This window comes from Daktulosphaira vitifoliae, unplaced genomic scaffold (genome assembly GCF_025091365.1).
Source record: "Daktulosphaira vitifoliae isolate Bord-2020 unplaced genomic scaffold, ASM2509136v1 Scaffold_3, whole genome shotgun sequence".
Classification (NCBI taxonomy): domain Eukaryota; kingdom Metazoa; phylum Arthropoda; class Insecta; order Hemiptera; family Phylloxeridae; genus Daktulosphaira; species Daktulosphaira vitifoliae.
In genome coordinates, this window is record NW_026099574.1 from 43,027,887 (window position 1) to 43,054,753 (window position 26,867).

Below are 26,867 nucleotides of genomic sequence, written 5' to 3' on the forward strand. Positions count from 1 at the left end.
GGATAATGTAAGCTTTACTTTTTTAGAATATTATTTTAATTAAAATTGAAAAATAGATTTTTATAGTATTAATTTAAATTTTATTCTATCCTCTTTCATATAAAAATTAAGTTTCTGAGTTGATGGGTAATTAAATATAAAAACAATTAATTGTGCACTCATTGGACTTAAAAATATCCACCATGACTGCATTAATGATCACAAGTTTAAACAATAACTTCAAATTGAAAACTACATGTATTATACTGTCGAAAATTGTGAGTTATTGTATCGTAGTGGCGTAGCAAGAATTTCTTAATAGTAGAGACATAGTAATAAAATCCATATTTTGGACTTTTTTTGCTCATAGCTTCATTTTAGAAATAAATATTGCTGTCGATAGAGGGACATAGGCCCGAGATCCCTAGATTCTCCACTCTTGTAACATTAAAATTAAAATATGTTTATTTTAATGGTTTTTAAATGTCATAGAAACTTTTCATTTCTAACAATTTTGTTATAATATTATTTCATGCAATAAATAATTGGTGGATTTTTATTATTATAATATTATATTTATTTATTTTTCATCTTATTATTTTTATAAAATTTGATATTATAATTTAATTATAGTATATTCATTTATATTGTAGTTACGTTTTTGCTATACAATTATATGGCACATTTTATATTACAGTAATATTCAAAATAAAACCTTTAACAATAACGTTAAGTCATTTTGATAAATGTCTGGTATTGAAGAAAAATAAAGAAACCACTAATTAGTAGATGGGATATAAAAAAATGATTTTCTTTAAGACCTAAGAAAATTTTACTAGGCTTGCTAATAAATTTCAACAATCAGCTGTATATTTGTGTTGAATTAAGTAATCACAATATTATTCTAAATTTATAAAAAAATGTAATAAAAATCAAGAATATGTACAGAAACCCAACAGGGGACGATTCAAACTAAGTTCTGGCCAATTAATTTAATATCCAGCGGTCGGAGTTATTAGATGAAAGTGGATAGAAGTTCCTCCGCAAAAAGCCCTTGGTGCTTCTAATTGTCGTCAAAATTACATGCATATATGATGTTCAGTAAAGAAATCAGTGGGGACCGTATAAAAAGGTCATTAAGAATCAATCATTCATCCATTGGTATACTAACGTTTGTGGTGCTCGCTAATTTATATTTTATCTAAATTTTACTCAAACCTTTATTCAATTCACGCAATTTTCAATTTTCTTAAACAATACTTTTGAATTAACGACATCTTTATCAGTGTATGTAAGAAAAATTACATCAAATATATCAAGATACATACGCACAGTAAGTTAAAAAAAATTGTAAAAGAACATCCAAAAAAATATTTTTTAATGCTAAAGATAAATTACTAAATGATAATTGATTTTATTGAAAAAAATGTTTTCTGCGTTCATTTATGGCTATATTTTAACTTCGCTCCAAAGCTAAGTAGTTAATTACATGTTTTTTTTTATCCATATCCACAAGTTGTAGCTATATTTTTTTTATATTACTGTATAATTTAAAAAATCGCCAAATGCTTTAAATTAAATCAATTGACTAAATACTAACTTCTTTAAAATTTTAATGCTCACAAAAATTTTAATAATTTAAAAAGTAAAACTTTATTTTGTTAAATACATATTGGCAAATAATTTTAAAGTTTAATTTGGCCAGTTCTATTACAACTTCATTTGTGATTTAATTAAGTTATTTATAAAACGTAATTGGAGTTTAGTTAATTTTAATAAATATGGAGAAATAAAAAATAAATGAAATCCAATATATGGATTTAAATATAATGCTAATATTTTACCAATTATCAACAAAATAATAATAACTAATTGTTATCATTCTAAATATCCTCATTATTATTAATTTTTGTATCAAATGAAAAACAAGTAATAAACTATATTAACTGTTTAACTGTTTAAATAAACAGATAATATTATTCAATATGCTATAGTACAATAATTGAAAACAAAAAAAATGTTATTACATTTTTAATAATTATAAAACTTGAAACACCAAATGAACAAAAAAAAGAAACTAGATTTTTACCGAGAAAAAAGTTCCATGACCGAATGAGTAGTAAGAATCTGTTATAACACCTTGAATTCAATGCTTAGTTATAATTTGGTTTAACAAGTTTAATATTCGAAAATTGCTACTGGAAAGTAGTTTTCATTGAAATCAGCAAAAATCACATAAATAAAAACTCCATGCTGCTTAAAGAAATTAGAAGTTTAATGAATATTAAGTTTCATAAAATACACTATATTAGAAGAAAAACAGATCATTGTTTTATTTTAAGTTAAAAATATTACTGGTATTTTTTTATGGCTCTTTATATTTTATCAAGTTTATTTTCAACATACTTTAAAAACTTAATTTAAAATCCAATTTAAGTCACAAAATACTGATTTTTGTAAATCATAATAAATACTGTACCAGCGCTTTGTTGCGCATTTTAAGAACTTTAAATTAATAATACAGTTTAATAAATTTTAAATTTTAAGTGCTATTGTAAAAAAGATCAATTTGTTCAATAGTATTTATTGAATAAACTGATCTTTTTTAAAATTTGAGTTTTACGTTATTTTTGTGATAAACTTAAATTTTAATTAAATTATTAAATTTACTGGTAATTTTGTTTGGATATAAAATTTTGTTAGCAAAATTAACGAATTTTTAATAAAAATAGCTTCATGTTCAAATATACGACAATATTATTATTGTAATATCAAAAAATTAGTTTTGTTGCTTATATTTCTTTTAGGTATTGAAAAATTTGATGTACGTTTTTTAATTGTAATGCATTCATTTTTAAAGTATTAACAATCAAGGTTGTTTTTTATTAAATTGATTCGACATTTCATGATAATTTATATATCATCCATTTATTGTAATAAGATTATCTTATTTATTCTAGAGAATTTTATAATAACTTAGAAAACGACATTATAAAATGTTGATACTTATTTAGAAAATGTAGCATAAAATATATTAACAATTGTTAATAATTGTTAATAATTAAAATCCTATTTATAATTCTCAGAATTGTTTGTTATAATCTATTAATGAAAAATAAGTTACTATACTTGTTATAATTAACGTGAAAATATAAAACGTTTCATTCAATTTTTTTTTCTTCGCTTTTACCGCCCATTATTAAAAGTCACTACTGACTCTTTCAGAAGGCAAGTTTCTTAACCGTTTATACATCGAGCATCTCGTCTTTTCTCTCCCTCAAAAAATGAAGCCGCTCGTAATCGCTTTTTACAGTAGTACTGCCGCGTTGCCCACAAAACCATACCATTTATTTTTTCAGTTTTACTATGTAAAATAAAAATTAAAACCAAGTACGGGAAATACTTTCAAAATAATTTTACAGTGAAGACTAGTTAATTTTAGTATTATTAAAATGTTTTTTCTAGATACTATTGAACAAAATTTGAAAATAATATTTTTTATTTAAAAACTTGTTATTACCATGTATGAAATGTGATATACCTATACTTAAATGTTGGACTTTTGCTTCAAATAAAATAGACAAAAATTTTTATGAGAGATTATGTTAAAACATCGCTTCTAAGTATTATGCATATGTATTATTTAAATTAACTGCGTATAAATAGTTAATAATCAATAAATTTTGTCCTCGATTTTTTGGTATTTTTAAGAGTAAGAAAAAAATATATAATTTCAAATACTTAACAATAGAATTATATTATTTATAATGCATTATCTCAATTAAAATTAAAGAATTTTTACTTAAAAACGTATAAAATATGTGTTCAATATTGTAAATATGGATTTTAGAAAAAACCTTCAAAAATCTCATTTCCATGTTTTGGAATTAAGGCGACTATTATCGAAGTATTATTTATGTGCATTTACTACGGATAAATTATTTTCAACTAAATAAATATGATACAGTTATTAAACACAGCAAATAATTAATTCATCATAATATGACAAACACACTATATTTTATATAGAATTTTCAAAAAGTAAAGAAACAGGTTAATTGTTACAATCTATAGGAATAATATTAACACTTTTCTTTACTGACTAAACACCATGTAGTTTTGATTCCCAGAATACTTAAACATTAAAAGATCATGGAACATCTTGTCATTAAGTTATATTTTGTAAACAAATCGATTACTGAATTTTATATTGTTTATAAGAATGAAATGAAAAATTAAAAAATCATCTCTCTTAAATAATTTTCTGTGATTTATGAATGTACAGTTGAATACTTTTGATCAAAACATTGAATTGTTATTGTCACTTAACTGTCGTTAATGCTAATAAATATTAGCTTGTCATTTATTACTGTTTATTGTAACAAGGACTTGGAAAGGACACTGTATTAGTTAACCTATTTTATTACATAAATTTAACGGGTTTATTAATTTAAATAATTGATTTTAAGACAAATTTTTTTACACCCCACCCAAATACAGTGAAAAATATACATATATATATGTAAACACATCTTATTACCAAATATATATTCTTCTGTTGAAGAATATATTTGTCTAGACTGCTGTCTAGTATTATAACCATTATTGTCAAATAATGGTATTAGGCAATTGTCACAATATCACACAGATATTTTTAAATTTACAAATTACAATTTATTTTTAGAAGACATAATAATAATACAAAATAATACGTATTAATTAGTGAGATTTAATTAATTTTTGATTAATAACAATAACTATGTTGACTAGCCTTGAGGTTTCTGACCTTTCCCGAATTTTTTGCATCAGATTTAACGATCATCATAATCAAATAATACTTAATCAACAACTGTTTATTTTTATGATCTCTACACGATAGAAGCCAATGACTCAAGTCAGTTTAATTGTTTGCGCGAGGAGAGGGCCATGCACAATGAGATAGTTTTCGCAGTTCAAGGCAATTGCGTGTTTCATAATACCACAGTTTATGTTTATACAAGTTTAATGTGTTAGTTATTGAATGTATGCCATGCGCTCAACCGCACACTTTTGTTTATAGATAGGTTAGGATAATATGAAGGTACTTGCTATTCAACCGTAAGATCTAAGGACATTCGGAGTCAACGTATGGACTTTCACTGAATTTAGTATACTCCAAAATCCTTACTTAAGTTCATATTTATACTTCATTAATCGGCCTTTTTCTAAAATGTCTTAAGTTATTTGTTTGAAATAAAGAATAAAGAAAGATGAATTGCAAAAATTTAAATAAAAATTTTTTTTTTTTATTAATGTAATTAAGTAATGTCTAAAATACAAATATTAATATTAATTTAAAGTCCGCCAAAAAAATTATCGTAATTATATGTATAATTTGAAAATATTCGAAGAATAACAAAATTTGTAATAATTTTAGTAATTACATATCTAAATAATTTATACGTGTATAGTCAATACAGTGACAAAAAAAATTCACGTTGATAAAGTTTAATCATTTAGAGTTTACAAGGTAATAAAATCTTTAGATTTCTTGGTATATCCTGAAGTTAGTAAGAACCCCAAAACACTATGCAGAAAGGTCTAAAGGCGACCGTCCTAGTTGCTAATGTGACGTAATTAAAAACAGTAGGACGGTTGTGCTGTCAACAATATTTATGACACATTTCACTAATTAAAATTTTAAACTTAATACACTACATTGTATTAATTATAATTAAAAATAAACAATTTCTACAGATTATAAAACAATTCTTTATTAAAAAATTATTTCTAGCCATTAAATTCAACAAAAAAAAATACTTTTACTCTTAAAAAAAGGACCGAATTTCCATGCACATGTGTTGGAAATTTTTAACAAATAGAGTGAATTGGGATAAAAGTGCACGCTTTCTTCTATTGCATACAACTTATAGTAGTATAGTGTAACAAAGATAAGAATATTTAGATGAATAAGTAAAGTAACGAAAGAAGTTAAGATAACGTATGAATATGTTAGAAGAAGCATAAAAGTAGCGTCGATCATGATAAGATGAGAGGAAATAGTCTCATATGGTTTTGTTATATTATGAGAGAAAAATCGGATACTGTAAGAACGGTTATGGAAGGTAGGATAGATATTTGAATGTAATTATATGTGTATATGTATTGGGAGATCGTGTTATGTTGATGTTTAAAATACAAGTTCCTAACCCCAAGTAAAAAATTTAAAATTGTGGTTTAAATGGGGACCTGACTAAATTCTATTCATTAGCCATTTTTTTTCGTTAAAACGTACAAATTTAAAATGAGAAAAAACTATATAGCTGAAAGTTTTATAATTTCAACGAAAAAATAGTGAAATTAGTAAATATCATTAAATACTAAAAATAATGAATAATTTATTTTTAGAAAGTATCATTATGGAGATATACCCAGTCACGTCAGTTTTGCAAGGACCTTCTGTTCCAGTAAATAAAAAAATAAAACTTCATAGATTATTTGAAAAAAATGAAAAAAACTACGAAGACCATTTGGCCGTCATTTATGAAGGTATACTCAATGTTTTTATTGCAACATGTTAAACATTATTTAATAAAAAAAAATGAAGGCAAATAAAAAGATCTTAAAAATTTTAAATTAATATATATTAATTCAGGCTGATTATAACATTCATTCGCCCGAATTAAGGGGAAATTCTTGGAAAAAAATTCCAAATCTTCTTTAAACCAAGTCAAATTAAATTTAAAAAAAATTCGATTTCAATTATTTGGTATAGTCAAAATAAATTATTATCAATTAATCATGTTAAAAATAATTTATAATCTGATGGCAAATGGAAACCTATCCAAATAATGAGTAAGACAGCAGATCTTCATCCATTTATGCCTTATAAGATTTGTTTAAAGGTTCGTACAAAAATAAATAATTTATTACACTATTTTCTTTATTTGAATGAAATATATTCTCATGAGGTTAAAAATTAAAAAAATATAATGATCTTCGGAATTAAAATAATTTTTTTTTATATGAAAATTATTATAATTAAATTATACTTTCTCGTTAAATTAATCTGATAGATAAAATTTTTTTGTTCCTCAATCTGACCCATTTCAATCTCTTTAGTCTACACTTAAATGAAAATTATTACACATGGAAAAATTAATGTTCAGAAATGGGACAACCTTCAGTACGTCTATCCTGTTCTGAACTAAATGCTATAGCCAACCAACTGGCCAGAGGTATTGTGGCACGGGCAGGAGCGGCAAATAGCGATGCCGATTTTGTAGTGGCTGTTCAATTACCACCGAGCGATGGACTCTTAGCTGTTTTGTTAGCCATTTGGAAATCCGGAGGAACTTATCTCCCTGTGGACCCAACGGCTCCTGAACACCGAATCAGCCATGTTCTCGATGAAGCTAAACCATGCCTAGTTATTACTCACTCTCCGGATGGTGAGTTAACCGTATTTTTAAAATATAATATATTATATTGAAATTAAAAATTATATATTATAGCAGAAGTATTTGAAAAAATTAGTGATAATGTGTTCAGCCTCAAGCAGCTGAAAAAGTTTTCAGCAACTTTTTCAGCATCTAATTTAGAAGATGAAGAAACCTTAAATGGCGACCGATCTGAAAAGACGGCTATTATTATTTATACTAGCGGTAGCACGGGAACACCAAAAGGTACTTATTATACATAATACTTCCTCCCTAATCAACTATTCTTATACAACAAGACGAATATTTAAATTATTATAATACGCTTATTATTAGGGCACTATAAATAATATTAAGTAACAAACCCACATTATCAAAGTGATATTGAGGATCTAAATTGACATTAAGTATATGATAAACGTAACTTAATACGTTGGCTTTGTCTAATTATTGTCAACAAATAAAATATCATCATGAAAATAACAAAAAACTGCCTAAAATATACATTTTTCAAATACAATTATACATGTCAATGTCAGAAACTATTTTCATAATTTTAACTTTAATAAGTTATTAGAAAAATATTATCTAGGTTAAGGCATTAAGTAATTATTATAATTTTACTTACAGTGTGACAAAATTCGAAAAAAATTAATAGCGATAACCGTGACTCATTTAAACAGAGAAATTTAATATTTTGCTCAAAATAATAACAAACATTAATTAATTTTACGAACAAAACGCATCAAGTTTTCCTTTTGAGAAAATATTTACCGCTATATTAGTTCCTCTTCATTACTTTTAATAGTAAAATAATTAACACGGTATAATTATACCTTTTTAACAGTTAACGTGGTATAAAATAGTACATGAGGTTTGGTGTATTAGCGTATGCTTAACTTAAATTAATGCAATTAGAGAATGTATCATTAAAATGTTCATAGTTTTGTCTGCAAACATATTAATACTTCGTTTGGTAGTCAATATCACATTGATAACAAACTTACGATTTTATCCACTTTTCAAATTTTCAATACATTAAATTATATTTACATCCAGTTGTAAATTTTTAACATTTATCCAAATAATTTACTAGTGAAATTAGCATAGTTTGCATGGGGACTTTACTGAAGCCACAATAGAAACTTTCGTACCCTCACAAATGAATTAAAATTTTCGAGAAACAGAGAAATAAATCAATGTGGTAAAGAAAATCCTCGTTAGATATATTATCCAAAATAACAAAATCGAATAAGGAACTAGCTCCTTCAAATAATCGATCAAGCAACTCCCATGGCTAGCAATTATAACAGTTTATAAAGAAATTAATTGAAACACAATTATTAAACAATAGACACCCATTTTTAATTTAAAGAATAGGCAAAATAACAATATAAAAATATAGCAAGACATACATAATACTAACAAAAATATTGAAATAATTTGCATTCAAAATAGTAAATATTGTTGATTATTTAAGTCTTTAAAAAATAATTAATGACATACCTGTACTGTTCTTCATTCACTTTTAATAAATTAAACAACGTGGTATTTTATATTTAACCTAAACTTAAATGAGTAATTTTAGAAATAAGTTATTATAAATAAATTATTGGTCATAACTTAATATTAATAGTTAAACTCACATTTTGATATTTAGTAAAAATACCGAAAATACTTAGGGAACTAAAGCAAAAAAAAGAGAGTAACATTTTTTTTTATCCTTAACATTCTGTGAACATTTATATTCATGATTATATACAAATATTTTTATAGAGGAATAAATAATTTATTCCTCTAATGTAGTTATTACATTTAGAATTCCAAAAAGTGTGTAGTATTTGTACCTAGTATTATAGCAATACCAGTTATAGTTTATTAAAAAGTTAAAAAAATAAAATAAAGTCCTTTAATCAGTTGCGTTCTTAATTATTCCAAGGAGTGAGGAATTGAAATGAATATTCTTTAGATAATATTTATTTTAAATTTGTATAATTTTTAAAGTTTTGTTACATCAATTAAAAGTACTAAAATAGAAAAACGTTTTTAGTTGTTTTTGGTTATTGCGTTTAAGTTAAATTGATCTAAAATTGAAAAACTAAGCAACTATCATGTTAGGTATACTATGGTTTAGGTGTAATATGTAGCAGCGTTTTGAATATGCAAATCTAGTACTAAAAACATATTAGATACCATTAACTCTTAATAAATGAAAACAAATTTTAATTAAAAACTTGCAAAAATGTATGTTATGTTGGTCTAATAATCACACTCAAAAATATTCTCTGTGTTTAAACATAATTTTAAATTTTAAATCATTTGAAAATAAATTAAATTGACATGTTTAAAAAATTAGGTGTACGACTTCCACATTATGTAATTTACAATCGGTTGAACTGGCAATGGAATCGATTTCCTTTCAGTGAAACAGAAAAGGCGTGCGTTTTCAAAACTTCTTTGACTTTTGTGGACGCAGTGGCTGAAATTTGGGCACCTTTATTACATGATTCTCCAAGATGTTTAATAGTAGTACCCAAATCAGTGACTAAAGATCCAGAACGTTTAATTAACATATTGAATCAACACAAAGTAATAATTAATTTACTTCAAACGGATGAAATTCATTTAAATAAATAGAAATTTTAATGAACGAACATCTATTTAGATTGAACGATTAGTACTTGTTCCATCTCTTTTGCATGCTATTTTGCTATATTTGGGAATTTCAAACAACAATAACCAGTTTTCTTCAATGGAAAATCAAGTAAGCATCTTAAAACGTGTAGCTTCGAAGTCCATGCGTGTTAGGCATTTTTCTAAATATAGTCAACCACCCCCACTCCACTATTGACAAAAAATTATAGTACGAGGTATAATCGAGGGGTAAATCTATACACTATTTTACGTTACAAAAGCTATGGGGACCCCCATACAAAATTTCTAATTGCACCATTGTTGGCAACACTCATATAATTATGTATAATACTACTTCTAGTTCCGAAATATATTAGATGGACGAATAAATTCATGATTAATTTTAATTAAATTCCAAAACAAAATTTAAAGAAAGTGTGTTTTTTAAAAAATTTTGATTGATAATTTTACTTAATTGATCTTGAGAATTTTTATTTTTTGGTTGGCAAAATATAAAATTATTATTTTTACATACTATCTCCTACTCTAATACAGTTTAAAAAGTATAACCTCGCTGTGAAATAAATACACAGATGAATTTTAAGTACAAATTTTTCTATGAATTTTTCAGAACAACGAGCAAGGTATTTTGTCACGACTCAAATTATGGATTTGCAGTGGCGAACCTTTACCAGTATCCCTAGCCAAACAGTTCCTAGACACTTTTTCCGGACATACATTATGTAATTTTTATGGTAGTACAGAAATTATGGCAGATGCTACATATTATGCTATAAATTCATATAAAGACTTGTGCTATGGAGACAAAATACCTATTGGTGAGAGATATATTAATATATAATTAAAAATGTATTTTTATACAACATTATATAAGTGATTCTTTTAACGCTAGTAACTGGATTTCTTTTAACAAAATTTTAAGAACATTATTTTTAGTATTTTTGAGTATTATGTATTTCTAGATTTATTACTAATTAATTAGATTTATAATTCATTCATTATACCTTACAAGGGTATCAACTTTATTTTAAATAAAAATTATCTAATAAAAAAATGACTGGTCGATAATAATTTTTAGACCAGTATTTTAGATGATATTAACATTTTTATAACTAAACGAGAGGAAATGGGTAAATGAGAATTGTCTAATTATGTCATACCCGCGCCTTATATCCAGTCTTTTTTTTTTAATGATAATAACTTCTGAATTAATGGTTCAAAAGTTGTTATCAAACAGTTATTTTCTCAATTAGATCATTTTATATTTTTTAAGTTAATTTTATATGTATGTTGCCATTAGAAAAAAACCTTCACATCCTTATAAGTAGGGATCGGGACTTTGATTTGTTTGGACCACTTTTGAGACACCGAACTCCATGAAAACTTATCATATGTATATACAGTACCATAGGAACTTTTTTTGTTCTAAGGAGAGAGTGATCCCTCCCTGTCAACCTAAAACTAAAATCTTAATTAATGTACAGTGACTAGAATTAACAAACACAAAAACGAATATCTATTAATCATTAATTTAAATATTAATCATGTACTAGGGATGACTAAAATATTACATATTACAATGTATGGCTAAAATATTCATCGTAGAGACTTAAGATCAACTCAATCATTCTTAAAAAAAATTTCAGGTGTTCCAATTGACAACACCGAATTATACTTGTTGGACAGTCAAGGTCAGATTGTAACACCAGGTTCCCTCGGAGAACTTTTTGTAGCTGGTGCTAACTTGGCAAGTGGCTATGTCAATAATCGTGATCCTCATCGTTTTATCAAGAACAAATTTTCTCAAAATAAAGGTAAAAATTAACAATATCTATTATAAATCAATGTGCAGTCTTAAATTATCGAAAAACTATTAAATTATTTTTAGTATTACGTCATAGCTTAACCTTTTTATCATCTCAGTTTAAAATTTTTCTAGGTATGGATAAAATGTATCAAACTGGAGATTTTGGTAAAATTGTTAACGGTGTTTTATTGTACGAAGGAAGAACGGATTCCCAAATTAAAGTCAGAGGACATCGAGTAGATCTAATGGAAGTGGAATCCGCTATTCATAAACTACCCAATTCTGATATTGATAAATTAGCAGTACTGTGCTATAAGCCGGGTGAAACTGAACAAGTATGAGATTTTTTGAACTTAATATTTCAAATGCACACGAATTAGAACATATGTAAATAAATGGAGTAATTTTAAATACATTTAAAAAATGAACGTCTAAGTTTTAGTTTTAGAATTAAATAGCAAAAATAGACATTTACTTAAAAAACATAATTTATCAATCCAAAATAATATCTGCAAAATATTATAAGAGTAATAATGAATTTATAATTATCCTGTTTATTTACACTCATCTTTTTACCCCATTAATTCTATTACAAAAATGTAGTTACAAATATTCCAATATTATTTTTTCCTAGCATTAAATAATATAAGTGTTGCTTGAAATGTTTGCGGATGAATTCATGTTTTCAGTTATGAGCTAATGTTTCCGGACTCGTTACAGAGTCCAAAACGTGGATACATCCGTAAACATTTCAAGCAATATTAAAATCCACAAAACACATTCATAATAATAAGTGTTATTATTATATAATTATGTATCGCTTATAGGGTTGTTGTTTCAAACACTTTTTCTTAAACACCTTAATCAAACAAACGTTTTGTTTAAAACATTTACAATACAAGTAAAAAACATTGTAAAAAATAATAAACAATAAATAATAAATAATAATAAGTAAAAAAAATTTTTATAAAAACGTTCTTTGTTAAAAGTCTTTTATAATTATTTATGTAAATTAAGTTAATATTTCTGTTAATATTAATAAAGTTAATAATTAAATGTTTTTAATATTTACTTGTTAACACAAAATTACCTATTGAATTTAATAAAATGTTATTAAACACAATACAAGTAACATATTACATTTTAACATAATAAATAAATAAATAATAATAATCATAAATAATGAACAAATAAATACTTAAAAAGAATTATTCAGTCTTAAAACATATTGTCATTTCCTTTTGCTGCGTAATATTATAAAACTATGTCATAAATATTTATTTTATTAGTTAGTTGTATTTATTAATAATAATTATTAAATTTAAAAATATAACTTTTTAAATATAAAAAATATATATTTTTTAATGCACTTATTCAATCATTTTAACTTTATTTAAATATTGGTATAAGATTTAATATATTTCAACGCTTAGTATGTTTAGTATGAACAAGACCGTAAGTCGAAAATCCTTTCTATACTCGCTAAAAAAGCAAAAGCTCTAAATAGCTGTTTTACCATATTTAATATTATTTTATTATATAGTAACTGAGATTTAGAATTTTCTGAAATAAACTTATGATCATTTATGGTTGGTAATAACTGTTGATGGTTAGCTTATTAATAACATTTTGTTTCACTTCAGACATTTATTAATACTAACAGGTTCCTAAATTTTTAGTCGCAAAATACTTGTTCTTAAAGACTAAAATAAAATATCATTGTTAAAAATTCTATAATATTTATAAAAAAAAAATAATTATATTAATGAGTTATATTATATCTTGAAAAGATGTATAAAATTTTCACCATAATTTCTGCTTAACGCCATAAAAATTTTGATTTATACAAAAATTAGTATAGTTATACTATAATTATAATAATAATGTATTAATAGTATAATCGGTTTAATAATGTATTTATTATTATATTATTCAAATAAATAATGATAGTAAAATCATTATTGAAAAATGTTTAATAAATAGTCATCTAAAATAACAAAACATTTTCTTAAAGATTATTTTATAATTTTAGGCATTGTTAGCATTTGTAGTTTTTAACAAAGACAAAAATGTCCCTTCTACGATGCAAATTGAAGAAAAACTGAGACATGCATTACCAGATTATGCTCTACCACAAGTATGGGCTTAATCATAGATTATAAATTCATTAAATTAAATTAAATTAAAATATCTTTTACATACGATTATTTGATTGTAGGTTATTTCTTTAGATACAATGCCTTATCTTATAAATGGTAAAATCGACAGGCAAAGCTTACTACGGATGTACTCAAACATGTCGAGTAAATTATTAAACAAATTTCATTCATTTGTTTATTTTTAGTTCTTATATTATGAATAATTTTAGGTACAAATAAAGTCAATAAACTTATAATAGACTATTCCGGTGTAAGTTCTACTAAAATGTCTACAGCTAAAAGTCTATTTGAAACTTTATCTGATGTATTGGGCAATTCACTCCGATCACATATAACATCAAATGCAAATTTTTTTGCTTTAGGTGGAAACTCTCTAAATGCTATTTATACTATAAGCAAACTTGCTGATCTCGGATATTCAATAAGTAATTATACTTCTTTATTATTAGATGAATAATTATAAAATAGTTTCCTAATATCCAAGAAGAAAAACAAATGTGATAGTATATTGAATTTGTGTTATTATAATTAATGATGATAGTTATTTATTTATAATTGAAATAATAGATGTAACTTATGGAACATTTTAAAATGATTTTAAGGCACTGTATATCATTAATTAAATCAGTAGAATATAAATTTGACCATTCATTTTTCTTATTACCAGTTTTTATGTAATTTATCAACATTTTTATAAAAAAAAAATGGAATATTGAAGGTAAATTAAAATATTAATTAATAGAAAAATGTCATTTTAGACCTTAGATCATTTCAATTTTATTGTTTTTTCTTGTTTAAAATGATAGAATTTCATAAAAAAAATAAATACAAATAACAAATGAAGACTTTCACAATTTTTTTTTTTAACAAATTTTCTTGATAAAAATTTTAATTTTACTCTTCTTTATAAACAATATGTAAATAAAAGAGTCTATACTATGTCAACAGATGTTAGTGATTTCATTATTGCTCCTGACTTGGGTACAATTGTCAAGAAAATGGTGTTCACAGGTAAACCTGAACTATCATGTTGTAGTGAAGACTGGCTGCAAGAAAAATATTTAGTTCAAATACTCGAGCCCAAACATAAAAATGATGTTATAAGGTATGATATTTAAACAAAATAGGTTACATCTACAAATTAATGTACTTTTACATAATAATTTTCTCAGAATAATAGCCGATAGTTTTTATGAAAAAGCTGATTTAGAACACTGGCTTGAACCTGCAGTACCTTATAGTGACTATACAGATATTTTGGAAATGATTTGGGAACCATTGGTAGAAAAAAAACTGAGGTATAGATTCCCTAAATAGTAATTTATAGTTATATATCATTCTAAATCTTTTCTTATAAACAAGTTAATCTTAAGTGAGCTATTTAAACAAAGTATATTAAGTTTAAATGTTATAATTATAGCACCTTTTGTATGATTTTAGTTTTGCGGTGTATTCTAAAGAATCTAATCAAATGGTAGGGGCATCGTTGAATTTTGATATGTTAGATGAACCTGATATTGATTTCAATGGACGTTTATTGTTAATTTTTGAATTCCTTGAATTTCTTGAAGGTCCTTTAAGGTGATTAATTAATACTCAGGTAAGTTTTTATGCACATCCTAAAAATATTAATTTTTTTTGTACAGAGATAACAGATTACCAAAAGGCAAGGGGCGCATAATTCACAGTTTTATGATGGGCACAGATAAATTATTAGATGCAGCAACTAACGTAGAAATAATAACATTTATGGAACAAGAAAATTTAAAGATTGGAAAAGCAAGAGAGTTTGATGGCATATTTACAACAAATACAAATCCTCTAACACAGGTAATATTGAATGAAAAATTATAAATAATTTTCACTAAATGATTCAATCAAATTTTATTATTACAGCAACTTGGAACAAACGTATTTGGATATAAAACTCTATTAGATTATCAAGTTAACAAATATGTTACATCAGACGGTATACAACTTTTCAGAAAAGCACCAGACACTCAAAGAGCTATATGTTGCTGGAAACTTATAATATAGCTTTTTTTTGACATATTAATTTATTTATTTTTAACTTTTGTTAATGTTGTATATTTTTGTTTGTTTTTTAGAGTTAAGATTAATTATATATGTTTAAAAAGTCATTTTTAATAAACACTACAAAACTCATTGTTTTATGCAAAAGTTGTTTGTATTGTGTAATGGAAAGTTTTGGTTTTATCTTAAAAACCAAAAAAAAAAATACCTTCAATACAATCAATATTACTAAACAATTAAAAACTGAGAGGTCAAGATTGATTTTGTAATGCTGTGGCGGCAGCTGCTAATGCAGCAAGTTGACTACTGGCAACTGGCATACTTGTTCTATCCAGTTCAATATACTTCTTGATTCTTTTCCATTCACCAGTATTATAATTCATTTGGAAATGTGTTTCAACTAGCATATTAACTAATGTATGATCATTCTGAAGTACTGTTTCGTGATCTTCGCTTAATTTAACAGTTACTAAGCTACCTAACTGAGGACATGGATTATCTGAAAATAGTAAATAATATTAATATTAATTATATGAATAAACTTATATTATGGTTTAAAACATCACATAGTGATAAAATGTACATAATCTAGTTATTGCAGAACATTTATTATTATTATTAATATTATTCATGCAACTTAAGAGTACTATATTATAACTTAAATAAAAAGAAAATAATAGATAATTATTTAATAACTTACCCCGACTACCAGCCATAAAACCTAAGATTAAAGCTTTTTCAGGACGTGTTACTTTATTCGCATTTCGGAACATATCTTGAGCTTCCTCCATTTGGCTCCTCTGAAAATAAGAAAGTATTTCTTGATAAATAATTAATTATTTAAAAATAATAAAATAATTCATACAGTTAAAGATAATTGTGTTGGAGCAGTATTAGTTGCTGCTGTTGATGAACCAACTTGAGCAGTTTGGGAACGTACTTGCATTTGAACCATAGGAGGCTAAAAAATACAAATATAATTAACTTAAAATAACAACAATTACTATTATTACATTAACAATTTTCACATAAAAATCTATAGAATTTTTACAGGTTAACCATTTTGAACAACATGCATAAAACTTTATTAGTATAATAATTTTTTAAAGTAAAAAATTGAAAAAATTGTTTTTCTTTAACTTGTATACCATTCTCAAGTTTGAGTTTGTAATTAAAATTTGTGTAAACCCGGGTAACTTTTAATTAATTTATTTAAGAATCAAAATATCATATTGGATAAGAAAAATATTATTAAAATTCATAGAACACAATATTAAAAATTAAATCATTCTTGAGTACTAATTTTATTGAAAATTATAAATACTTTTATACTTAAAAATAATTTCATGATTTATATAATTTTATAATTTATGAACTAGGTTGGTTTAACTCAAAAAATAATTATTTAGATTCTAATTCCAATTTTCTATAGAAAAATGAACTGTTTTTTACACATATTTATAGTGCAATTTATGGTAATAAAATATATTTAGATATAAATTTTTGATATAATTTATAAAGATAAAAAATAATTTACTTTTTATAAGATTTAATATTCTAATATAAATAATATTTCTTTTTAAGAGGGATAACTTTAATATCAATACTCCAAAAGGAAGTTATATATTTCATGTTGATGATCATTTCAAATATGCAATATACTTTTTCTCAATTCTAAAAAATTATACTAGTTATTATACACCATGTACATTTTAATATATAAAGTAAGCATGTAGAATAGACAGAGAATACATTATAAATATACGACAGTATAAATTCTACTTAATAAATACTTGTTCCAAAGTTTTTATAAAAAATGGCTTTTTTAAATAAAAAAAATATTTTTATTAAAAAATATGCTTTTAAAATATTCTAAGGATGTAAATATTGTTAAAAAAAAAATTGCAGCAATAAAATTATAATAATTATTAGTCATAATTTTCAAATGACAACCCCAATTTTTTTTTATATCATCAGATTTATTCAATTAAAAAAAATGATTGTTTTATATTATTTAATTTTCAATTAGTTACAGCTGTTTAAAGTTAATAGTTGATCAGAAAAAAAGTTTACCTAGTTTTAAATGACTACAAAATTAACATGTTGTATATTGATAATCACTACTGATTAATAGAAACACTATAAACTGTAGACCTTATTATATTATATACCGGTCACACTTATCAAATTATGAGACAATAATAAAAATAATTTTTGCATTTTCCTAATTTAAATAACATCATAAATTTATTATGGGTTATTCATTTAAAACAAAGATTTTATAAAGCTTTATATGTCAACCATTGGGCTACAATAAAACTATATAAAACCATAAGACCTTTTAAACTTAAGAAAAAATAAGAATGTAAAAAAATACATATAATGTTAATACTAATACCTTTTCTTTCTTACATAGAATCTAAAAACATAAATATAATCATGTGTTTACTTCGAAAAAAATCACTAAGTAATAATTCAGTATTTAGATTTGTCAGTTTCAATAATCACTAAAAAGTTTACTCAAAATAATTTTAACTAATAATAATAATAACTAAATTCCTCCCATATACAGTTCAAAGCAGTAAATATTTAAATAACTAATATTTTTGGTATAATTTTTTAAAAATATCCTTATTACAAGATTATGTAAAATCCAAACATAAGCCTTTCTTTTAGAATATAATTTAACTATGTTACATTGTGCTCTTGAACTAAAAACATTGAAAAAGTATTAGAGCAAATAGCTTTTAGTTTTTATCGAGGTTGACATAATACGCATGAACTAAGACCTGTTGGTCCATTGTGTGCACCTCATACTGAATTGTCTTGATTACCCACCTATGTGTTATCACCGAAGTGTTAATACATTATGCCAATCATTGTATAAGGGTGGACCATAAAGTCACCCCTATAGATGACCAAAGAGTCCTGTTATTCCGCCGAAATTAAGTATCTCTCTAGGTTTTAGGTTTTTAATATGTTCTTTTTCAAGAAAAGGTTTACTCAAGTAGTTTGATCTTAGTGTGGACTTGGCTTCACATTTGCAGATAATGTGAAATGAGTCTTCCTCTTCTACTCCACACTTCCTGTACAAAAATGAGTCCGATACCCCCATTGCGTTAAGGTGTTTAAACAGGAGACCATGTTCTATCAGTAGACCAGTCAAAGTGCTTATTTGATGTCTAGTCATGCTATTAAGATCACCCAACAGTAGGCCAGGGGTCATGATTAACATTTTAGATTGTCTAGGTACTACCAAGTACTTATTAGGGCAAACAACTTATTTTACAACTATTTTCTTTTAACTTTTTAAGTCTTAAGCCATATAGCCAATCTAATGTAAAGGAATACAAAAATTACTTACATGAATAACTTTAGATGAAATTGAAGCAGGTGGAGATTCAGTGACTGGTTGAGGAGTACTAAGAATATCTGTAACATATAAAATATTAAATTTTATGATATTCAACAGTAAAAAATCTTTTTTTCAAACCAATTGTTTATATATTTTTTAATATTAATTAAATTTTGTTTAGTTCAATTAACTCTATAAATAACAGTATTCTTTTTTTTCTTCACCTTAATCCCAAGTACTTGGGTTGGCCATAAAAAACAGTATAATATAAAAAATAAAAGCTACCAAACTAATCTTCTTAGCATAAAAAGATAATAACGCCTCTTAAAATAAAGCTATTTTGGTCAAAATACTAATACATAAAATTAAAAATATATAGTACATACTTTGTGATTCATTGTTAATAGGTTCAGTAGGAAGAGGTGTAGCTGGAGCTATATAGCTAGGTACATGTTGGGGGGTTGGTGGTGCAGGAGTAGGTGGATTCAGAGGAGCTAATCCAGCAGCATAATCAGGAGTAGTGGATGTTACTTCTGTTTTGGAATTTGACAATTGTGTTCCTGAAGTAGAAACATTATTAGCTTCTAATAGACGTTTACTTTCCTCCATTTCTAAAAATATTTGAGAAAATTTTTTAGTGTAATACTTATTTTAAAATGTTGATATTGTTGTTGTTAAACTTAAAAGATATAACATATTATATATAAATAATATAATAATTTTACTATAGAAATTATTGATTCATAGAATATAAAATGTTATGCAACTCACCTGCTCTCTTTCGTTTTTTAGCTTGGGCATAACCAATAGGCTGTTCCGTAATTTCTAATATTTTGATACCACAATCTTTGCGTACCCCTGGTCTTGACGGCGTTGTAAGAGTATTATTTAATGGATTTGAGCGGAAACCACCACTTGGTAATGAACGACTTGGGATACCTTTTAAGGGAGCTATAATATACATAAAAATTATTAAATAAAATATTGATAAAACTGAGTCAGTATGTGAGTCGTCTATTTACAAAAGAACATAAGTCCAAAAAAATTTTTTTTTATATTCTGATATTTCTTAGTAAATTAATTTATAATAAGTAGAAAAAGCAAAGGTAAGAGAGAAAAGGTCTAAAGATTATCATTATATAAGGTGTATAAAAAGTGTTGATAATAAGGTACTCTTGAGTGATGATGATGTGAAAAAAAGGTGAAAAGAGTATTTTGAAAAATTATTGAATGAGGAGTACCCAAAAGAGACATTAGAGGATATCTTGTAGAATAAGGGACTGGTAGATTTAATTAGTGGGAAAGAGATTTGGGAGGCTGTGATTATGTATGGTTCAGAGTGTTGGGTGGTTGATTAGAAAGTAGAGCAGAGAATAAGTGTAGCAGAGATGAGAATGGTTAGATGGATGAGTGGAGTGATTAGAAAAGATAGAATAAGGAACGAGCATATAAGAGGGAGTATAGGTGTAGCGTCAATCATGGATAAAATGAGAGAAAATAGACTTAAATGGTTTGGTGATGTTATGAGGAGAGAAGAATCAGAAGCTGTAAGAACAGTTGTAGAAACGAATGTTGAAGGAAGAAGAGATAGAGGAAGACCATAAAAGAGATGGAGAGATGTTATTGAATGCGATATGAGGACAGCTGATGTGAGCGTAGATGATGTGGGAGATCATGTCAAGTGGAAGTTTAGGATAAGGGTGACAGATCTCAAGTAGTTGGGATTAAGGCGAGGAAGAAGAAGAAGAAAAGGAAAAGCAAAATACAAAAAAAAATTTTGAGATATACATTCTTTTGTATCTTAAATAAAATCAAAATGAAAAATTACTGGTATCAGTCATTTTTCGAGGCATGCCTCGAGATCGTACTGGGACAGCAGGAGCAGTATGTTTTTTAATATTACTAGCTGCATCTGTAGCTTTTTGTAACAATTCAGCTTTTATTGCAGCGGCCTTAGGTTTTCTTTTTAAATTAAAATGTTTTACAGACGTAGGCTATAAAATATAGTAAGTTCATTTCTTATATTTAATTGTGTACTATTTAAACTAAAATAAATATCACTTACTGGTTGACCAACTACATTTATTAAAGCATTTTTGTTTAAATACAGACATTCTAATGGCAACATGGTATAATCCATATTTTTTCTAACTGTAATTAAGGTTTAAATAAATACACAAAAATATTTTATATGTTTAAATACTAATCATACCTAATTTTTTCAAATCACTGATTAACTCGTTAAATATTCTATTATTGTCTTCATTGTGAAAGAATTCTGTAACATTAAGATTACCAGTTGACGGGAATGTTTTCATCATTTCAGCCAACATTGAAACCCATTGTTCACTATCAACACAAGCAATCTCTAAAATTTCTTCCAATTCTATTCGCCACTATACAAATAATGAATAAATAAATTAATTAATTAATAATAATCTTTTATGAATACAAATATTACTTCTGAAATATTTCTTCGTGGAATGTGAAAAAAGGAGAGCAATAGTTTGAGTTTTACTTGTGTTTGTAAGTCTGGGAAACAATCCTTAATGTTACGCAATACATCAGATGTTAGCTGCGTACATATTGAACCACTAATCCAAGTATCATTAGTTGTTCCTAATTTATTGTGAAGCCACAGTGAAATATCACTGTCTCTAACACTTGCCATTATCTTAATTGATCAACTGTTTAGTCAAAAATTATATAAAATTAATTATTTGGTAAAATATTAGTCTAATAAAATAAAAACTACCTAAGTTTAGGTAATGACGCGTCATGAATAAGATAAATTAGGATAATCAATAGACTATGTATTCAAAATGAAATACAAAAATTAGGTAACTTAATAAAATTAAAGTATACAAAAAAAATAATAATTAACTCTAATACATTACACAAAAAATTCTAAAATGTTATGTTTAGTAATCAGTATATTGTTTTCATTTTATCATTATTTTACACTGATTATCAATACACTACAGTGTGGTCACACATTGACATAAAAAATTGTTTAACCCATAATGGTTAATTTTATTATTTCATGAAACGATTTACCATACTTTTGTATGGGTTATGGGAATTGCCACGAAATGATAATCCTCCGACATTCATATACTCCGATATTGTAAAAAAATCCTTCGAATACATTTACTCCCACAACAATTACAACGAATACCTAGTTACAACAATTTGGATTTTACTACGACGATGATGATTACTCCGAATAGGACAATTAATTGATTGCTCCAAATATCGGATTATTCGTGAAATCGATTAAAAAATTATGAAATTTCGGAATAGATGAATATTGTAGCAATATATTATCTGATGGAAAAATTTGCTATAACCTTTATCGCTAATTAGTAAATATTAATTCATATAATAAAAAAGCATTATAATTGATTACTGTCTATTAACGAATAACAATAAAGACCCTCGAATTGCATCCAACTTTCGATACAATAGGTACATTAAGGCAAGGAAGGAGGCTTTATTAAACTAAAACAACCCCAGTCATATAATTGATTATATGACTGGGGTTTACACCAATGTAAGCCCTTAAAAAGTTTTTTTTTTGGAGGGGAAAGAAGAGCGCGATTCCAAATTTCAGACTTAAAATCTTTTTTGCTTCTCCTTATTAGTGCCCATTATTATAACATTTAATTAGTTGTAATTTTTTCATTTATTAATTGGTAAAAAAAAAAAGGAATGCATTTCACTGATGAATAGGATTCGTCATTAAACAGATGTTTTATAAAAGTGTTCGGTATCCCATTCTCTAAAACTGTCATTCCAATTAGTTAGTCTCGTATAAAATCAAACAAAAATATGATTTAATATCATTTCATTGTTTAAAGGTGAACAACAAAATTAATTAAGTCCAGTTTGGATTCGAACTTTTGATTGACCGCAATCTGAAGAGACTTGGGGGGGCTTAGTCTCCTAAATTTCTACGATAAAATATACCGCGAAAATGAATTAATTTGTATATTTTGTTGTATAGAAATATTTTTCTGATTAGGTAAAAAATTATGTAAATTAGAGTTCCCAAATATTTTGTTGCAATACTCCTACGCTCTAGTCAATTTAAGTAAACACAAGACAGTTATAAGTTAACAGTCGACAATAGTTTATGATTAATCATAAATTTACTACTCTTCTGTTAATATAATTAGTTTTAAACTTAACTAAGTCAAATTGAAAATATGCAGTCGATTTAGTAAAAAATGGTTGAGTTATTTTCATTTGTGTGAGGATTACCTGAAGTTTTGTTAGTTGTTTATACGATAAATAAAATTAAAAAATTTAGTGAACGTGATATTATTTTTTAGGAATATGCTTACATATTCAAAAAATACATATAAAATGAATTTAAATTTTTAAAAAAACTTCATTTTGTATTTATAGAACAATACATTTGTATTTACGGGGATACACGTTAAGCTAACGAGATGAAAACATTGGCAAAATAATCATCTTTTCGCAGTGTCGGCCTGGCTCAGGAAGCCCTCATTAAATTTAAGATTATTTTTTCTCGCTGAGAAAATTTTCTGAAAGGTCATTAAGGAAAATTGCCTCTGGAATCATCTCCAAGCTTTCAGACCGACACTATTTCCTAATCAAGATCGATTAAATCTTACCAAAGCTGAAAGTCATTCAAACGAGAATCATCTTTGAACAAAAGCAACACTCGAAAACACTGTAAAACAAAAAGTTTTAAATTCTGACTATTTTCTTATTATACCTTACTATATATATAGTACTCAAATTAAAAAAATGTTGACTATCGACAATAAGTATTCTCGCAGTTGTCGGTGATGGGTAATAGAACTCCCTCACGACGAAAATAATTATATTTAAATACTATATTTTGGAGGGAGTATAAAAATGTTTTTATATATTTCCTTGATCTCCGAATAGACATCATGAAGTAGTGATAAGTCGGTTTAGAATAGGGCACATTATGCTTGTTCGTGGGCACCTCATACGAAAAGATGAGCCAGAACAATGTATCACCTATGGAGAAGACATTACTGCGAAACATACCATGATTCGTTGTAGAAAATATAAAAACATCAGAAACAACGTCATTTTCCTGAAAATCTGTACGAATTACTAAAACCGATCCATGAAGTCATCGAAAAAGTTATTTCTTCTTTAAATCAAACTAAATAGTATAAAAAAATCTAACTTTTTGAATTTTAAAATTATTTATACATAAATACTTACATTTGTAAATTATTTTGTAGATATCTAATTGTTATAAAACTTGTTAATTACTATGAACCAATAACTATAGTTTCTCAGTTCTTAAATAAAAAAAAAAGTGTTTTTATGTATATTTTCCAAAGACAAAATTCTGAGAACACCCTTTTTACTCTCGATACAGGCATAGTTTTTTTTTATAAGAGTTAGTCCCCCAAAATTCAGAATAATCATATTTATTTAAAGAAAATAAAGATAATTTTTTTTGTGATATAGTTTTAATAGTTTTTCCTAACTAATACACCGTCCTTAAATTTTTGTGGTTAATATCAAAAAACTGATGAGTGACAAATACAGGTTATTGAGATNACAAAAAATACTAGTATTATTGTGATAAAAGCGTCGGGCGCTCAATATACGAAAAATATGGCACAAAGCACCCACGCTTTTATCACAATAATACTAGTATTTTTTGTTCATAATTATTTTAAAAATTATTTTTAACTTTTTAGTTCGATGTACTTTAAAAGCGTGTTTTTTTAGTTTTTTAAACTATATTTATTTTTTACTTTTTAGTTTCATGTTATGATAGTAGTTACTATCAATATCATGGTTGTTACGGGTAACGGGAAATCAGGGTTCGATTCTGGGGAGGGAGTCTGAGAAACGGCTACCACATCCAAGGAAAGCAGCAGGCGCGTAAATTACTCACTCCCGGAACGTGGAGGTAGTGACGAAAAATGACGATACGGAAATCATCCCTCGTAATCGGAATGAATACTTTATATCTCTTAATTAGAATAAATCGTGTTAATATATTAATTTTAATAGTAATTAGAATATATATATTTATACAAATAATGCGACTTAACTACGTAAAAGTATCATGCACTAAGTATAGCTGTGTTTTATGGCCGGGCGGGTCGGACTAACGTTATACCCGAGGTATAAACGGCGGTAGGAATATATATATATATACGTAAGGCGCATTAGACGCGGGCGTTATTGGTCAGTCAAAATAAAAATTTGTTTACATATATATAATATTGATGACAAGCACGCGTGTACGGGTACGATAACTAAAAATAAATTTTTATAGGAATAGTGTACCGTCGTATTGTGAGCGAGGCGTGGGGAGGGGTGAATGCGTATAACAGTCTAGTCTAGACAACGGAATATGCGATAACGCGTGGCGTTTGGAGAGTTACAAACTTACAAACAAACAACAAACAACATACACGTGAAACTAATAGAAGCGTGTTAAAAAGGATTTTTTCGGCCGTGTCCGACAAAGTATAACAAATCAAATACCAATAAGATTGTTTTTACACCAAAAAAATTTCTTTGAAACTTAGAATCCATAGAACTTATATATCGAGGGAGTGTTAAAATAAATTATTTTTCAGCGCATATTCGTTGGGTCAAACAAAAACAGTCGAGACCAATAGCATGACGATAATGCTCCTTTATTTGCCATTGTAGGGCGAGCGGGATATTAAAAATTTAATAAACGAACGCTCAATATTTTTTGGTTGGTATATTTAACGTTAACATTAACCTAATAAACATTGCATTTAGAATAAAATAATTAGTTATTACAAAAGTTTTTATTTTTTTTTATTATAATTAAAACGTAAAAACCCAGCACAGGGGGGTCGCGGCACAGTGGTGACGTGGTATAGATGGATTAAGTATAATGATATCTGACAGTGATTAAAATCACTATCAAAAAAAAACGCTTCGATGCAAATCTTTAGATAGTGTTTAATTTTAAAAAATTGGTGGACTATTCCAAAAGCTACATTATCTGCTAGTTCATTATTAATATCCTAATTAAGATAAAGTATGTAGAATGAAAAAGGGATTATTAAAAAATATTATTTCTCATAAAAAAATAATGTTGATCCATACACTTTTCAATATGTCATAGCATTATAAAGTTAAAAATGTAAAAAATAAAATCGAGAATTTTCACACAATAATAGCATTCGGTAGCCATTTTCACCGTGAAGATAAAATAAAGTCCGAAATTTTTTTTTCGCATAATAAAGTAAATTACATTAGCTTTAATTTAATATATATATAAAAGTGTCAGAATTTCCGGAACACTTTCAAAATTTAAATTAAAAAAGTAAATTTTTTGTGAAAAAGTGGTCATTTTAAATCCCCCCCTGTGGGCAGGTAAAGGGTCAGATATAAAAAAAATATATACCAAATGATAGGTAAAGACATCATGCATCTATAAAAAAAAA

The 26,867-nt window shown here is 26.0% G+C and overlaps 2 protein-coding genes across 5 annotated transcripts; one reads left to right on the top strand and one right to left on the bottom strand.

The window, feature by feature from the left end:
• The first annotated feature begins 1,124 nt into the window (after positions 1-1,124).
• LOC126902808 (gramicidin S synthase 2) lies at positions 1,125-16,202 on the top strand. 3 transcript variants are annotated; one of them, XM_050680427.1, is made up of 17 exons: positions 1,125-1,312; positions 6,367-6,507; positions 7,128-7,409; positions 7,473-7,643; positions 9,754-9,986; positions 10,063-10,161; positions 10,663-10,870; positions 11,699-11,866; positions 11,992-12,194; positions 13,892-13,996; positions 14,078-14,162; positions 14,228-14,443; positions 14,967-15,123; positions 15,191-15,316; positions 15,459-15,599; positions 15,665-15,848; positions 15,915-16,202. In XM_050680427.1, exons 2-17 carry the CDS (start codon positions 6,378-6,380, stop codon positions 16,053-16,055), a joined length of 2,649 nt encoding a protein of 882 aa, XP_050536384.1. In that variant the 5' UTR covers positions 1,125-1,312; positions 6,367-6,377; the 3' UTR covers positions 16,056-16,202. The 3 variants fall into 3 exon arrangements, with proteins under 3 accessions (XP_050536384.1, XP_050536385.1, XP_050536386.1); XM_050680428.1 differs by having other exon boundaries at positions 7,476-7,643; XM_050680429.1 differs by lacking the exon at positions 1,125-1,312 and having other exon boundaries at positions 6,399-6,507; positions 7,081-7,409.
• LOC126902810 (negative elongation factor A) lies at positions 15,877-22,341 on the bottom strand. Of its 2 annotated transcripts, XM_050680431.1 has the most exons (12): positions 22,163-22,341; positions 21,869-22,094; positions 21,620-21,803; positions 21,473-21,558; positions 21,236-21,401; positions 20,179-20,358; positions 19,794-20,018; positions 19,417-19,484; positions 18,451-18,471; positions 16,918-17,013; positions 16,753-16,852; positions 15,877-16,551 (listed from the first exon to the last, which is right to left on the bottom strand). In XM_050680431.1, the coding sequence occupies exons 2-12, from the start codon at positions 22,076-22,078 to the stop codon at positions 16,304-16,306; spliced, it is 1,584 nt and encodes a 527-aa protein (XP_050536388.1). In that variant the 5' UTR covers positions 22,079-22,094; positions 22,163-22,341; the 3' UTR covers positions 15,877-16,303. The 2 variants fall into 2 exon arrangements, with proteins under 2 accessions (XP_050536388.1, XP_050536389.1); XM_050680432.1 differs by lacking the exon at positions 18,451-18,471 and having other exon boundaries at positions 22,163-22,340.
• Between the last annotated feature and the right edge of the window lie 4,526 nt (positions 22,342-26,867).

Excerpts from the sequence above, each read along its gene's own strand:
- LOC126902808 (XM_050680427.1), top strand. The coding sequence starts at position 6,378 with ATGGAGATATACCCAGTCACGTCAGTTTTGCAAGGACCTTCTGTTCCA. Across the intron at positions 11,867-11,991 it reads CAAATTTTCTCAAAATAAAG|GTATGGATAAAATGTATCAA; the intron begins GTAAAAATTAAC and ends AAATTTTTCTAG. Across the intron at positions 12,195-13,891 it reads AGCCGGGTGAAACTGAACAA|GCATTGTTAGCATTTGTAGT; the intron begins GTATGAGATTTT and ends TTATAATTTTAG.
- LOC126902810 (XM_050680431.1), bottom strand. The coding sequence starts at position 22,078 with ATGGCAAGTGTTAGAGACAGTGATATTTCACTGTGGCTTCACAATAAA. Across the intron at positions 20,359-21,235 it reads TCGAAAAATGACTGATACCA|CTCCCTTAAAAGGTATCCCA; the intron begins GTAATTTTTCAT and ends TGTATATTATAG. Across the intron at positions 16,552-16,752 it reads TTTTATGGCTGGTAGTCGGG|ATAATCCATGTCCTCAGTTA; the intron begins GTAAGTTATTAA and ends TACTATTTTCAG.